At 49.9% G+C, this 16,497-nt stretch overlaps 1 protein-coding gene across 1 annotated transcript in view; it reads left to right on the plus strand.

The window, feature by feature from the left end:
• Nucleotides 1-16,497, plus strand: part of KIF3C (kinesin family member 3C) — a 50,734-nt gene that overhangs the window by 25,477 nt on the left and 8,760 nt on the right. The window contains 4 exon segments of the mRNA XM_006162195.2: nucleotides 5,811-5,912; nucleotides 6,587-6,709; nucleotides 8,058-8,176; nucleotides 8,872-8,988. Coding sequence (XP_006162257.1) covers nucleotides 5,811-5,912; nucleotides 6,587-6,709; nucleotides 8,058-8,176; nucleotides 8,872-8,988 — 461 coding nt within the window.

The raw sequence follows: 16,497 nt of genomic DNA on the forward strand, positions 1-16,497 counted from the left end.
GAAAAAAGCTCCCAAAAAAAAAAAAAAAGATAAAAAAAAAAAGGCTTATTTATTTCGTCCATGAGTGAGAAAGGCAGCTTCGACTGGATCTTGACACTATGATCTACCCCAGCCCTAGCCAGCTCTGAATCATGAGCACATGTGTGTTGAGCATGCTCAGGAAAATCACCAAAGGTGAACCTGGCACCTCCCCACGTAATCAGCCTTGCAGAGTGTCACATTTTGCTGCTGTGCCTCTGCCTCGCTCCCTTTCTTGCACAGTTTCTACAGAGATCAGTCATATCATTTAACACTTGAGCATTGTTCCATTTAGAGAAATGCCTGTTTATTTCTCTTTCCGTTCTCTAATCCTCTTCCTCTTCGTGAGAAACAACTTCTCTTTTTCCCGCCTCTTCATCCCCCCATGTAACGTTGAATACTTTCTAATGTACAGCCTGGCCAGGAGCATTTTACTTTATTTTATTTGTTTTTATTTTCTTCTATATTTATGACAATAAAAAGCCAGAGAATTTGGGGAGCCAGCAGGTGGCACGGTGGTTAAGAGTGCTGGACTCCCACATGGCTGACCACAGTTCAGGTCCTGGACCTGGTGGCTTGCTTTCTCACTTTCCTTCTCTCTTTCTCTCTCACTCTGTCTGTCTCTGGTCAAATAAAAATAAATACATACATACATACACACACACATAAAGATGTTTAAAAAAAAAAAAGCCAGAGAATGTTTTCTTTGAGAGTTCTTTTTTCCTATATGGTGTGTGTGCTCACTGAAGAGACAGAAAGCAAGAAATCACCCCCTGGGGAGATGGCCACACCACAATCCCTTCTCCTTCGTTCTCCTCTCGGGATCTTGGGCATGTATGCACACACGCCCAGCGTGAGTTTCAAGCCACCAGCTCCAGGACTTGAACTATGGTTGGGCACATGGGAATCCAGCACCTTAATCACTAGGCCACTTACTGGTCTGAAGCCGGGAACGTTTTAAAGTCCAAAGTCCTGGCCACTGCTTCTCTACGTGCTATAATGTATTTTGTCCCATTTTGAAATGACACTCAGAGATTAGTCAGACATTTTTCTCTCGCTGGAGACATTTTCGTTTTTCTTTAGCAGATTGTGCTACCTAAAGCCTTCAGCACAAGGACCAAATTAGGAAGAGCCCAAGCTTTGGGGCCAGGCAGGCCTGGGTCTGGATTCTTCATGCAGATTTTTAAAAAAAATTATTTTATTTGCCTTTATTTATTTATTTTATTTTATTTTGACCAGAGAGGGACAGAGTGAGAGAGAGGGAGAGAGAGAAAGCAAGAAAGCAAGCCACCAGGTCCAGGACTCAAACCACAGATGGCCATGAGGGAGTCCAGCACCCTTAACCACCACACCACCTGCTGGCCCCATCTTCATTCAGATTTAACGGCCATGATGTGACCTTGCATGATTACTTTATAGAGCTTTTATTAAGAAAACAAGGAGTTAATACTATGCCCCTACTTTTTCTATATGTATTTATTTATTCATTGAGCAAGAGAGACAAAAAGAAAAAGAAAGATGGCATTCCCAACAGGGTCTTTTTATTACCAGGGGGCACACGTATGTGTGTGTGTGTGTGTGTGAGAGAGAGAGAGGGTGAGTGAGTGCACCTCCAAATTAGGTCACGCCACACTCCTTTTTTTTTTTTCTTTCCATTTCTCCCTCCCGTGAGGATTTTGGACACATCTAGCCAGTCTGTTTTTCACACCTCTGGAGCCAGGATTTGAAGCAGGGTTGGCCATGTGAGATCTGGCTTTCTATGCACAGGTCTTAACCCCCAATGTGGTCTTGATGCCATGACCCACCCACCCCTTCAGCCAGCCCTGCATCATGGGCACATGCATGTCCGGCATACGCAGGGAGGTCTCTGGACGCAAACCTGCGACCTTCCCATGGGGTCAGTCTCACAGGGTGTCACATTTTACCCTGTGCCATCCTCCAGCCCAGCAGTATACCTCTCACAGCAGTCTTCTTTCAAATTTAAATCTTTTTCTTTTCAGTTTGCCATAGGCCAGTGTGCTCACCAGAAAAACACAGAGAGAAAAATAGAGAGAGACAGGAGTAGGGGGGCTAGGGAGAGAGTGAGAAAGCACCCACTCCGGTTGGTGGCCACACTGCAATTCTTTCTCCTCTGTTCTCTCAGGAATTTGAGCATGCAAGCATATGCACCCAGTGTTACCTCAAGCCACCTGACTGGGGACATGAACCATGCAGTCAGCCATGTGGGGTCCAGCCATCTTAACCACCATGCCACCGGCTGACCTGAAGCAATTCTTTTCAACATTATTGTGCAAATTTGTGTAAATCACCTGGGGCTCTAGGTATCATGGAGACCCTGGTTCATTGGGTCTGAGTTTTTTAAAAGCCCCCCAACCATTTATTTTTTGGAGAGGTTTTTGCTATAGGGCACGTGCGCTCTCCAGAAAGACAGAGACAGAGAGACAGAAAGTGAAAAATCACCCTTCAGGGGGGCTGGCCACACCACAATTCCCTCTCCTCCATTCTCCTCTCAGGATCTTGGGCATGCATGCACACGTGCCCAGCGTGAGTTTAAGCCACTGGGTCCAGGACTCGAGCTGTGGTCGACTCTATGGGAGTCCATGTAGTTGTCTGGTCCCCCCCAGATGATTCTAATCTGCAGCAGAGTTTGAGAACTGGTGTCTTTTTATTAGATGGCAAAGAGTAAAGAGCCCTCGAGTCGCTTAACCTGCCAAGGAAATTCATGGACTCGGGACTGAAGTGCCCAACATGTTCCAGATTTGGGGCCCAGCTAGACGGCAGTCTCCTGGAGACTCCACCACTGGTAGTTAGCACTGTCAGTTATCCATGGCCCTAACAGTAGGGGGTGTCCTTTCTCACCCCCCACTCCTCCTGCTCAGACCCGGGACGGTGTGGACGGTGTGTGTTGATCAATTGGAGGAGGTAGGATAGTCAGGTCTGCACTGGATGAGAGAGCTCACAGAAAGGACCTAGAACCCCCTGCCCCAGATTACCTCAAGGATTCCTTTTGGCTCATCAGACACCGAGTACTCGCTGCATGCCAAGCATTGTGCTATGCTCCAGAGACAGAGACAGGACACACAGTTCTCCCTGCAGGAGGTCACAGGGCAGACAGGATAGAAACGAGCCTAGCTCTCTATAGGAAAGTAGAAGAAATATGACCTGTTTGTTTTGTTTTTTAGTTTTGCTGTAGGGCATGTGCACTCCCCAGAGATAGAGAGACAGAGAGAAAGGGAAAGTGAGAAATCACCCCCCGGGGGAATGGGTGCCACAGTCCCTTTTCCTCTTGCATTTCCTGTGCGCACACACATGCCTGGAGGTTTTCTCTTTTTTTTTCTTTTTTTTTAAAAACATGTATTATTTTTTTAAAAGAGTTATTAATTAATTTATTTATTTATTCTTTTTAATTTGACCAGAGAGAGACACAGAGAGAGGAAAGTGAGAAAGCAAGCCACCAGGTCCAGGACCTGAACCGTGGTCAGCTATGTGGGCGTGTCCAGTGCCTTAACCCCCACGCCACCTGCTGGTCCTCCCCCCCTTTTTTTTAAGGGAAATCTTTACTATGGGGCTTGTGTGCTTGCTGGAGAGACAGAGACAGAAAGTGAGAAATCACCCTCTCAGTGGGGGTAGCCACACCGCATTTCCTTCTCCAGTCTCTTCTTGGGATTTGGGGCACGTACATACACACGTGCCTCATGTAGAGTCCAGGACTCTAACCACAGTCAACTACATGGGAGTTCAGTGATATAACCATTATGCCACCTGCTGGTCCCCCAGGTGTTTTTCAAGTGCTGGGTCCAGGACTAGAACTGTGCAGTTGGCCATGTGGGATCCAGTGTCATAGCCGACACACTACCTGCTGTCCTTCCACACCTGTCCTGGTTATTGGAGTGGCTCAGAAGAGACCTTTTGAAGCACCTGAGACTCTAGCTATGTCTTAAGGGATTACTGGTGGTTTTCCAGGTGGATGGGGAGCGGGGGAAGAGTCCAGACTTGTGCAGTGCCAGGGAACATGGGATTCTTCAGGCAAAGCTGGAGTCCAGCACATACATGAAGAGTGAGCATTAGGAGGAGCCTGGGATGTGAGGCCAGCCCCTGGGACCTGGAACTGCAAGGAATGGAGGTGCACTATGTAGTGTGAAGCAGAGGTGGTGGCTCCCCTAGGTGTTGTGCAGAGGATGAATGAAAGGGGAAACTGAGGCAGTGGGGCGACCAAAGCCGTGGGCCAAGCGAGTTGTGAGGATGGCAATGAAGCCAGCAGGTATCAATGAGGATGAAAGGGAAGGGAGAGTGTGAACCACACCAAGAAGCCAACTGGATGGCATTTAATGGTAAGCCAGATGTGGGGGGTGGGGGTGAGGGGCAGGTAGAAACTACAGTGAGGGAGGTGAGTTGCCCAGGATGCAAAATGTAAGAAGTCCCTTGCTCACAGAGTCGTGCAGGTGTAGGCGGTGAGATCAACCCTTAGCCAGGAGTGCAGGTGGCTGCAGTGTGGCAGCGAGGACAGCCAGCCTCGGTGGTCCCTTCCTCTCTCCTTGGCCTCACAGGCCGTGGGGCCAGTGTGAGGCTCCTGCCTCTCTGACTGCCCAGCTTTGCTCAGCGTCCTCTAGCACTGTCACATAGCCTGACTTCTGACATGCCAAAAGTAGCCTTTCCCCGACGTCCTGCTCTGTCCCCAGTGATGTAACTCCCACAGCTGGCCCCCTGCTCCCTCGTGTCTGACAGCGCCTCCAACTTTGAGAGCCCTGGGGGCAGTCATCTGTTTCCACTGGGAAAAATTCCAGTAGAGAGGCTCAAGGTGATTTCAACCTTCCAGGAGGCCAGTGGTAAGATCAGCGGATGGCAGGGTGCCCGGGGCCACACCCTCCTGTTGGCAATAGTGAAAACGCATTTTATGTAGTCACAATGTACAGTGAGCTTCCAATACAAGAAGTACCTACTGCGTGTCTGTGCCAGGCACTGACTAGGGGCTTTCTGGGAGCACAGGGCTCCCGGAGTCAGACTACAGTACTAGGTCCAAATCTCACTTCTTTGTTATTTGTTAGCTGCTCTCCCTTACTTACGAGAAGGGTAATTCCGATCTCTTAGCAGAGGCAGGAAGGAAGTTACCATTAAGGGCTTAGGTCAGCTCCCAGGAGATAGCACAGCAAATGCTTGCCAGCCATCCTGAAACCTGGGCAGTGCTGTCCCGATGCTACACATGTCAGAGGAAAGGACTAGCTTGCCCAAGGCCTTAGGGTCAGTGAGTTGAACCCAGGTCTTTCTGGCCACTTCCAAAGCTCATGCTACCCCCTAGGAGCCATATTGCCCTGGTTCTACTAAATCTCCTTTTAGCTTTCCTTCTGCTTTTCACGTCAGCCCAAGGAGAGACCATTTTCCCCTGCCTGTGTTCGAGTGGTCTTCCTGAGTTACTAAAGGCCTGGGCAGCCCAGCGACGGTCTCTTCTGCCTCCCCATCCTAAACACCAGCTGGGTCCTGGCTGTCAGGATTAGAGTGTCGTCCCTACTCTCCTTCCAGCCTTGGTGAACCAACCTTCCCTGTGTGTGTAAAACAAAAGGATTGGGTGCCTATATCCCCTGAGGGATTCCCTCTCTGCCTTCCTAATGGCCCTGCGGACAATGGGATCCTTGCGCTGGAGCCCAAGAGGCCAGAGGAGAAAACTCCATTTTCATGGAGGGCCATGAGGCCCCATCTGGGACATACCTGTGTCCACAGGCAGAGGAGAAAAGTCTCTCAAGCTGGGGATGCCTTGGCCCTTTGTCAAGCCCATCTCCTCCCCCCTCTGTTCCCAGGCCATGGAGAGCAAGCTGCTCATTGGGGGCAGGAACATCATGGACCACACCAATGAGCAGCAGAAGATGTTGGAGCTCAAGAGGCAGGAGATCGCGGAGCAGGTAAGGCTGCCGACTTCAGGTCCCCTTGGGCCACATGGCCTTGAGGTCATGTCTGGGGGATGCTGGGCAGTGACAATTCGTGGACTCAGGATCCTGGAGTTACAGAGCTGAGAATCTAAGACACGCCAGCCTGGCTCCCATGGTCACTGCTAACTGGGGCACAGAGGGCATGGTGACTAGCCATGATGTCAGCCTCATGGAGTACTAATGAATTCCAGAGCCTTCCACAAGGGTACGAGTTCTTTGCCAACTGTGGGACTATTTCCTAAGTCAAGAACCACAGTGTGCTGGTCTTACCAATCAACTGTGATACCCCCAGTTGAGGAAGTGAGGAGTGGGTGAGGCGGCTTGGAAGACAGTGGCTTGGGCATCTGTACCTGTGGCTAATGCCCCTGTTGTGGGCTGGCTATTAGGGCTGAGGTCTCCATCCTCATGGGGCAGTGGTATCTGGCAAAGGTGTGGCCATACGAGCTGAGAGGAGGGTTCCAAGAAACCCCATTTAGGGTTGGGTGGGAGCAGTGAATCTGGGCCATAGGATGCCCCTTGTCCCTCCTGGCACCTGTGGCTGTGGTGAAGCCTGGTCTCATGGAGGACAGAGTGAGCGTCTCCTGAGTGCCCTTGGCCCTCTCCCGGCATGGCTGCTGTATCGAGCCCCCTGCCCTGCCTTGGCCTAGAAACGCCGGGAGCGGGAAATGCAGCAGGAGATGATGCTCCGGGATGAGGAGACCATGGAACTCCGAGGCACCTACACTTCCCTGCAGCAGGAGGTGGAGGTCAAGACCAAGAAACTCAAGAAGGTGAGAGGTCGCAGCGGGACGGGCTCAAGGTGGGCTGAGGACCCAGCAGCCCTGCCCACGGGGATGTGCTTCAGAGACCCTCCCACTTTGCTGGAACCCCAGGATTACATTGCTTAGGTTGTGGGGGGTCGCCAGTGGGGAGGCTGGGGTGTAGTGTAGGGGGTAGAATAGAGCTTTTCTTCGGAACCGATAGGCTAGCAACTGTCACCTCCAGCCTCTAAGGTTGCCATCCTCCTGGTCCTGGGTAGCTTCCCCTTTTCGGTGGATAGCTGAGTCTAGAACAGGGCCAGGGGGATACCAGATGTGGGGAAGCTTGGGAAGGACACATAAGGCCTTCCACAACATGTCAAGAGATGTGATCTGCTCACCAGGACCCTGCAGAGTCCATGCAGCGGGAAGACATGTTCATGAGCTGAGGCATGGTCCAGGGCATGAGGCAGCATGTCCCAGCGTGGATTCCGGGAGGAACCGGGAAAGCCATGAGAGGGACTGATATGGCTGCTGCAGAGCAGGCCAGACAGAGACCCAGCCACCTGGCCGTGAATGTGGACACTGCTCAGTGGGGTAGAAGTGAAATAGCGACACGTCTACTTCTGAGAGCCCCAGAGAGGAAGCAATGGGATAGGTCACCTTCTTATTCACCCCACTCTCCTCCCTGGGTTTCCACATGAGCCCTGGACTAGAACTTGGGTCCTAGATCTGGCTCTTCTGTTAATTATGTGGATGGCCTTGAGCAAGTCTGTGCCTCAGTTTCCTCACCTATAAAAAGAGGGTATTAGGGGGACCAGCAGTTAGTGTAATGGCTATGTTGCTGGACTCCCATGTAGTCGACCATGGTTCGAGTCCCAGACCCGGTGGCTTAAACTCACACGGGTGCGTGCCGGTGCGTGCCCGAGATCCCGAGAGGAGAATGGAGGAGAGGGGATTGTGGTGTGGCCATCCCCCCTGGGGGGTGATTTCTCGCTTTCTGTCTCTCTGTCTCTATCTTTCCGGCGAGTGCACGTGCCCTATTACAAAAACCTCTCCAAAAAAAGAAAAGAAAAAAAAAAGAGGGTGTTTACCAGAAGGTCCTTCAGGTTCCTTCCAGTTTGAACATTCACAATGCGGATAGCAGCTGAGAAGGAGCAGGTCATGGCCACAGGCCTCAGCGTAGGGGTCAGGGCAGCCCTTTAAATAGCCCATCAGGATTTGTGGATGGTGAGTCAGCATCTGGAGTTCCGGCCAGGATACCCAGCTTCCTCCAGGACTGAATCGGTGGACCCTGAGCCTGCAGCCCTCAGGGCCAGGCTGTGCCCTGGGGCCTGGCTGCCACACCGAGCAGCCTCTGAGTGGTACCTGTGCCCACCAGCTCTACGCCAAGCTGCAGGCGGTGAAGGCGGAGATCCAGGACCAGCACGACGAGTACATCCGGGTGCGGCAGGACCTGGAGGAGGCGCAGAACGAGCAGACCCGGGAGCTCAAGCTCAAGTAGGGCTGCTCTTCTTCCTGTCCGGACCCCATAGTCAGCCCTCCTTCCCCCCTTACCCCAAAGGCCTCTCCCCCTGCCACCCATGAGTCCCTTAGAAATAAAAATGTCTGAGGGACAGGATAGGTCCAAGTTCTGGGGTTTCTTCTACCGCCTCTTCTGTGTTTGAAGAACACCCCCCAGGGACTAGCAGTTAGCATAATGGCTGTGTCGCTGGACTCCCACGTAGTCGACCGCGGTTCGAGTCCCAGACCCTGTGGCTTAAACTCACACCAGGTGCATGTGCGTGCATGCCGAAGATCCCGAGAGGAGAATGGAGGAGAAGGGATTGCAGTGTGGCCATCCCCCCTGGGGGGTGATTTCTCACTTTCTATCTCTCTGTCTCTCTCTGTCTGTCTGGCGAGCGCATGCGCCCTATAGCAAAAACCCCTCAAAAAAAACAAAAAGAACACCCCCCCAAAGTGCCAGGCGCTGGCCAGAAGTAACTCCAAAGGCCCCTCGCCCACCATCTTTGCATTAGAAGCAGGGGTTTCCAAGCTCCATTACTTCCATATGGATCTCCCTCCCCTGCTCCATTTTCCCAGCTCCTCTGTTCCCTCCCTCTCGTGGTTTGTTGCTTCTGACCCCCCAGCCCTTCCATGCACCATGTGGCCTCTGACTCCCCCACCTCCCCACCCCTCCCTCCTTCCTGCTCCAGATACCTGATCATCGAGAACTTCATCCCCCCTGAGGAGAAGAACAAGATCATGAACCGGCTTTTCCTGGACTGTGAGGAGGAACAGTGGAAGTTCCAGCCACTGGTGCCAGCTGGAGTGTGAGTCTCTAACCCCGTTGTCTGGCCTCAGGGACCTGCAAGCTCGTGGAGGTTGTGGGTGGTGAGGGACCCGAGGCCCTGCCTGTGCAGAGACAGCTGTTTTGTGGATTGGGGAAGATGCAGATGGAGGATGGCTTTCTTGGGACCTGATTTGTAGGAGTCTCCATGAGGAAGGGCGTGCCAGAAAAACCAAAGTGTCTCATTAGCCTGAGCTGCAAAAACGTGCTTCAGGAGGGGAAGAAGAGCATCTGGGCCTCTTGACCATCCCAGTGAGTGCTAACACCTGGCCAGTTCTGGTGCATGCTTCATTTGTCAGGTGCCGAAAATAGCAACCATAGGTAATACCTGCCGACCGCTGTGTGGGCTGGTGCCGTGTGAGACTGCAGACAGGGGTAGAGCAGACAAGCTCAGAGCTCACCGTCCAGTGGGAAATACAGAGAAGTAATCAGATCATAGCATGACAGGGACGCCATCCAATCTTTCTAGCCTCCCTCAGCTGGGTGATTCAGCATTTCCACCTGTTCCTCCACACGCTAGCTGCGTCCGTCCCTGGGTGTGTGGCTCCCTCTGCTGGTGGCCATGAAGAACAAGGCTGTCAGATAGTCCAGCCCAACAGCCTGCCTCCCCCAGCGCACCACTGTCCCTCCACTGGAAATCTGTACGTGGAGGTGCTGAGGAGGCTGGAGACCAGCGCTTTCCTGGACACTCTCTATCCTAGGGATATGAGTGCCAAGATGAGGCAGGAGCCTTCCCAAAGCCAGGACTGGAAGCTAGCAAGAGCTCCTCACTGGAGCATCAGATGCTTGTGCAATCTGTCTGCTTTATGAAAAGCTGATCCTGCCCCAGGCGACTATAAGGCAAGTTTATAAGCAGCACATTCATAAGCAGAGGACTTCTCAATGGTATCACTTTGGATCTACAATCTATCCTTCAAATCTTAGTAGAGACTCGCAATAGTATCCGGGGCCAGCAGATTGTGTAATGGTTACATCTCTGGACTCCCACATGGCTGGCTGACCATGGTTTGAGTCCTGGACCCGATGACCTGAAAATCATGCTAGGCAGGGGCTAGCAAGTGGTGTGGCGGTTAAGAGCGCAGGACTTCCACGTAGCCGACTGCAGTTCGAGTCCCAGACCTGGCGGCTTGCTTTCTGGTCAGGTTGAAATAATTTTTTTTTTTTTTGAGAGGTTTTTGCTATAGGGTGCATGTGCTCACCAGAAAGACAGAGAGAGACATAGAGACAGAAAGCGAGAAATCACCCTCCCAGGGGGGATGGCCACGTCACAATCCCTTCTCCTCCATTCTCCTCTCAGGGTCTTGGACACGCACGCACACACACCCAGTGAGAGTTTAAGCCACCGGGTCTGGGACTCAAACTGCGGTTGACTACATGGGAGTTCAGCGATACAGCCATTACATAACTGCTGGTCCCAAAATAATTCTTGGGAAAAAAAAAGTTTGTAAATGCTGAGCACATGTGTGCCCAAGATACCAGGAGGAGAATGGAGGAGGAGGGATTGCAGCGTGGCCATCTCTCCCTGGGGGCGGGTATTTCTCACTTCCCCTCTCACTGTCTCTGTCTCTCTCTGTTTCTCTCTGGCAAGTACATGTACCCTATGGCAAAAACCTCTAAAAAATTAAAATAAATAAATGGTACCTTATATAAAGCAGAGGTTTTCTTCTCTGGCCACAGCCAGAATCCCGTGTGAGTTGGTCTCCAGAGTCTTAGTTAAAGGGTCTTGGTGCATCCCAGGACTTCTGTTTTGTATTGTTCCCCACTAAGTGTCCAGGTAATTTTGCAATGAAGCCATGCTTAAAAACCACTATTCTGGGGCCAGCAGGTGGCAGAGTTGTTAAGGTGCTGGATCCTACATGGTCAACTCTGTGGTTTGAGTCCTGGACCCATCAGCTTGAAAAACATTCCAGACATATGTGCATGCTTGCCCAAAGCTGGAAGAGGAGAATGGAGGAGAAATGATTGGCGTGTGGCTCTCCACCCTGGGAGCTGATTTCTCACTTCCTTCCCTCTCTGGCAGTATACATGCCCTATGGCAAAACCCTAAACAAACCAACAAAAGACGACTGCTCTGTTGCCATTTGCTGTAGGCAGATGCTGGTGAGGCCTCTGGGGTTGGGGGTTTGTAGGTGGAAGAATTTCTTTGGGTGTAGTCGAGTCATCAACATGCTCAACTGCAAGTGATACGAGAGAGCCCCTTCCAAGGGGTACACCCGACTTTTTATTTTGAAACAAAGGAATTGCAGGAACAGCCGTGGTGGTGTCGTGGTAGCACAGTTCTCTGCAGTGCTGGAAGCCAGATGTGACAGATTGTCGTCCAAACACTGTGATCCAAATGGACTGGATAAAATTACCTGCAGGCTATGTGTATAAGAAATATCTGAAATATAATTTATATAAATGAATTTTGCATTTAGACTGTGGCCCATCCCTAAAATATCTTATTAAGTGTATATAAATAGGGACCAGTAGACGGCATAATGGTTGCATCGCTGGACTCTCACGTAGTTGACTGTGGTTCGAGTCGCGGACCCGGCGGTTTAAAGCTCACGCCGGGTGCATGTGTGTGCATGCCCAGAATCCCAAGAGGAGCCTGGAGGAGAAGGGATTGCAGTGTGGCCATTTCCCCCGCCCCGGGGTGATTTCTCTTTTTCTGTCTCTGTCTCTTCAGCGAGCACATGCACCCTATAGCAAAAACCTCTCTAAAGAAAAAAAAAGAAACACTCACCCTGGGCACATGTGCATGCATGCCCAAAATCCCAAGAAGGGATTACAGTGTGGTCATTCTCCCTGGAGGGGGGGGGTAATTTCTTGCTTTCTGTCTCTGTCTCTCTAGCAAGTGCACACACCCTCTCTAAAAAAAAAATACATGCAAATATTCCAAAATTCAAGAAAATCTAAAATTCGAAATGCTTCTGGTCCCAAGCATTTTGGATAAGGAGATATTTAATTTGTAATAACTTTAAATATGTATATATATGTGTGTGTGTATATATATGGGCAGCAGGTGACATGTTGTTTAAGTCGCTAGATTCCAATATGGCCATCTGTGGTCAAGTCCCAAACTTGGTGGCTTGAAAATCACAACAAATAAATAGATGAATAAATAAATAAATTTAAAATAAATGAGAGAGGGGGAAGGGAGAGAGAGAGCCCCCCCCCCATGGAGTATGGTTATGCCACGGTCCCTTCTATTTACTCCTTTCCTGGTTTTGGGAATGGACACACACACCACCAGCAAACCTGCTGCTGGGATTCAAACTGCTGTTGGCCATGTGGGATCCAGCTCTCTTAACAACTGTGCTACAGTGCTGGCCCAGATCTAGAAATGTTTCTATGAAGCAAAATTTTGAATTAGTTTTTAATTGTTTTAAACATCTATCTATTTATTTATTCATTCATTCATCTATTTATTTGTGGTGATTTTCAAGCCACTAGGTCCTGGATTTGAACCGCAGTCAGCCTTGTGGGAATCCAACGCCTTAACCACCAAGCCACCTACTGCCCCCTAAGTATATTTTTTTAAGTAGTGGTGGTAAGAATGAAGTAAAAGCAATTCCATCCTAATTGAAATCCCAGGAGGGACTCTGACTCAGGAGAGAGCCTGGAGGGTAGCATGGTGAAGCAGGAAGTGGCTGGATCCCACAGTGCAGCCCACCGGCCCCAGGGCCACATTTCACAGGGGCAGGTGGAAGGCAGGAAGATGCTTGAATGCGCTTTCTTCATTCCGGGGAGCCTCGGGCCTGAGCTGTGGAACTAGGGGCTCCTCTCCGTGAGAAAAGGTGCTTTCCTGTGGCATGGGGTCCCACCCTGGCAACACAATTTTCACCAAGCTAAAAAGCCAGCAGAAAAGCTTCCTCTCCAAAACATATTTAACTAATTAGCGCATTGTTCTGTTTACTCAGTTCAGTGTGGGATATTTTGCTTTACTTTGGCCTGTAGATCTGGGGAATGAGAAAACTGGAGACTGCTCAAAGTGAGAGGAAAGAACATTGTTTGCAAGAAATTACCTAAGGTCAGGCTGCCCCTTCAGAAAGCTTTTGTTAGGAAAAAATGTTTTCCCTCCTCCTACTTTGCTCCAAGCCTCTACCCCACACACGCTCTGTGCCTTTCACAAAAACAGGGAGTTACTGTCAAGCAGCTCTCCAGATAGGTGTGTATCAGCTTATTCTGGAAGTCTTTCCCTTTCTTTTCCCCCACACTATGTTCATGCAGACTCTAGTTGATAGGAAAGAATTTGAAGTGAGTTGTATTCTGCAATTGCTAGCAATTTATTACTAAAGTTACTTCAAATAAGCATCTTGCAACCCCCTCCAGCAACAACTGTTTTATAGGCATGACCTTATATTTCGAGTTTCTCACAGTAGATTTTATTTTTGATTGTGTTTATACAATCATCTTGTTTGTTGTTAATGTGCTATAGGGAGTGTGCACTTGCTCAAGAGAGACAGAGGGAAAATGAGAAAGCACTCCTGGGGAGATGACCATGCTGCAATCTATTCTCCACTCTCCTCTCAGGATCTTGAGCACACATGTACATACTCCTGGCATGTTTTCCAAGCTGCTGGGTCTAGGACTTGAACCATCACGTTAGCCATGCGAGATCCAGTTGCCTTAACCACCATGCCACCTGCTGGCTCCTAATGGTCATATATTTGGTAATGTCTGTAACCTGCAGTTACAAAATTTTAGCTTTTGCAACCCCGATCATTCTTTTTTTTTTTTCTCTTTTCCAAGTGTATTTCTTTCTTCTGTGGCAAAGAGAGAGAAAGAGACAGAGAGACAGGTACTCCTAACAGCCTCCACACCTTGATCCCCCACCAGCTTCAGCCAGTCTGGATTGTGAGTATGCTGTGTGTGAGGCAAGCACAGGGAAGCTCTGGGACTCAAACATGGGACCTTCTCCTAGGAGTCCACTTGCATTACCATTGTGCAATTGCGCAGCCTCCTTAGATTCTTTTCAAAGGCATCGTTGTGGGGGTGGGACTTTGGGGCCGGGTGGTGCAGCAACTGGACCAACATGGGAAAAAGTCTTGGCTCACGTCCTGGGACTTCCTTGGGCATGCGAGGTGGATGGTGGCAGGATAGGCCCTGTTGAGGGTTCCTGTCTCTCCATGTCTCTCTTTCAACAAATAAAAATAAATGAACAATAACATTAAAAAGAGAGAGAGACTGAGTTTGGATTTGGAATATTCTGAATTCTAATTTCTACTCTGCCACTTATATATGGCCTCGAGAAAGTTGTTTTGTTTTGTTTTGTTTTTTAACCTCTCTGAACCCAGGCTTTCTCACCTGTAAAGTGGGGATAATTCTGTGTATTTGTCATGATTGTCGGAGTTGAAATGAAATCATGTGTGTGAGGTTTCAGGGCGGACATAGGTAGAAGAGCTGATCCGTAAATATTTGCAATCATACTGATAAGCCAGTAGCATAATTATGAGGACTGCTGAGAAACCAGGCTGCCTCTATCGCTTCAAAATACCATAAAAGGGCAGCTTGATTTGTTGTTTTAGTTTTAGATTTTTTTATTATTTAATTTATGCCAGAGGGTATGTGCACACACAAGACAGAGAGAGAAGGAGGAAAAAGAGAGAGGGAGAGCAAGAGAGAGAAATATAGAAAGCATCCCCAACAGGGCCTGGTCCTGCCACTGTCCTTTTTCCCCCCAAGTTTCAATCCTATCAGGATCCCAAACACTTGCACACTGGACTGATGGGGCTGGGACTTGAACCCTGGTCAGCCATGTGGGATTTGGCTTCTTCTGTACAGAGCTTAATCGCTGTGCTACAGGTCAGTCCTAAATTTTGATTTTTTTTTTTTAATTCGGTTTTTGCCATAGGGTGCATATATATACTCACTAGAGAGAGAGAGACAGAGAGAAAATGAGAAATCACCTCTCCAGGGGGGGTGGCCACACCTCAATACCTTCTCCATTCTCCTCCTGGGATTTTTGGGCATGCATGCACTGGTGCGCAGTGTGTTTCCAACTTCTGGATTTGGGACTCGAACCATGGCCAGTCATGTAGGAGTCCAGCACCTTAACCACTATGCCACTTGCTTTGATTTTTAATTCAGGTTGCCTCCAAGTTGAAAGAGAGAGCGTTCCTTCCTGTAAGTAGGATCGTTAAAGAAACTGGGTCGGTGGCAGAAGCAAAGCTTACCTGAGTAAGAGCATTCTTAGTGCTGCTCTGCATCCCCAGATTTCTTCACAGGCCTGTGGGGAGTGAAGAGAATCTGAAACAGGGAGCAGTAGCTGCCTTCCCAGGCAGGGTGGGGCAGCCTAAAGGTGAAATGAGAGGAGTTCAGACATGCAGGGCAAGGAGCAAGGGGGACAGCTGGCCTGCAAGGACAGAGACTGTCATGGAGCAAGTCTCATTTGCTGTGCCGGATGCCCGTGAAGGGCCTGGAAGGAGACATACCCAATGATGTTGGATGCCAGTTTTCAGAACAGGAGAGGAAAGGGGGGATCAGACAGAGCTGAGAATGAGAACAGTGTCAACCCCTAAAACGGAGCTGAAAGATGAGTTTTTAATATTAAGGGTAAGGGGCCAGCAGGTGGTGTGGTGGTTAATGGCGCTGGACTCCCACATGGCCGACTGCGTTTGAGTCCCAGACCTGGTGACTTGCTTCTCACTTTCTGTCTCTCTCTCCTCTCTTACTCTGTTAAATTACAATAAATAAATAAATAAATAAATAAAGTTAAATAAAACAATTCTTAAGAAAAATATTGAGGGGAAAAAAAATTTAATAGTTGCCAATTATGGAGGGAGGTTGCTGGGAGAATTCTGAGGCTCTGCTAAGCACATGATGTGTGGGGAATGACTATTGGGAGGGGTGATAAATTCAGAGCCAGGCCTGAGCTCTGGGCTGTCAGCCACAACTGGTTACTGCAGAAGGATCAATGAGAAGGCAGGCCTGGAGCAGAGGAGGGAGCGTATGGGAAGTTGGTGTCCCAATTACAAACTCCCTCCCCCCCAGCCCCTTCTTCCCGCATGCCACCCAGAATAGCCTTGGCGTCTCGATCAGGGTCAGGCTGCCAGTGCATACTGCCCTGCTGTCCTGCCTGCCTGGTCCTGTGCCTCTGTCCTGGCCCCAGACCATTTTGCATGTGCTCCGGAGAGAGGACACTGTCCTAAATAGAGCTCTTGGGAAGGCCCACGTCCCTAGTCTCTCCTCATGGTAGGAGTGGGGACACAAAAGGCTCGGCCTCCTTGCCCACTCTATCCACACCCCAGAGGTTGTTGTAGAGTTCAGATGAGACGTGTAGGAGCACCTTATCAATAAATCGCTATTTTCCTAATGTTGCCACTCCCCCGGGCGAAGGGGCAGTCCTGCATTTCTACGGCGTCTGGAGCAGAACCGTCTTCCTGTCCCTTGGTCACTGAGGCTGCCTCTCCACGTGCACATTCTACAGGCTCCCAGCAGCTGAGCGAGCTGGGGCTTCTGTGGTCTTGTCTTTGCTTGTTTTCTTCTATAAAGAGGGTCAGCAGGA

Source organism: Tupaia chinensis, unplaced genomic scaffold (assembly GCF_000334495.1).
Source record: "Tupaia chinensis unplaced genomic scaffold, TupChi_1.0 Scaffold139757_1, whole genome shotgun sequence".
Lineage (NCBI taxonomy): Eukaryota > Metazoa > Chordata > Mammalia > Scandentia > Tupaiidae > Tupaia > Tupaia belangeri.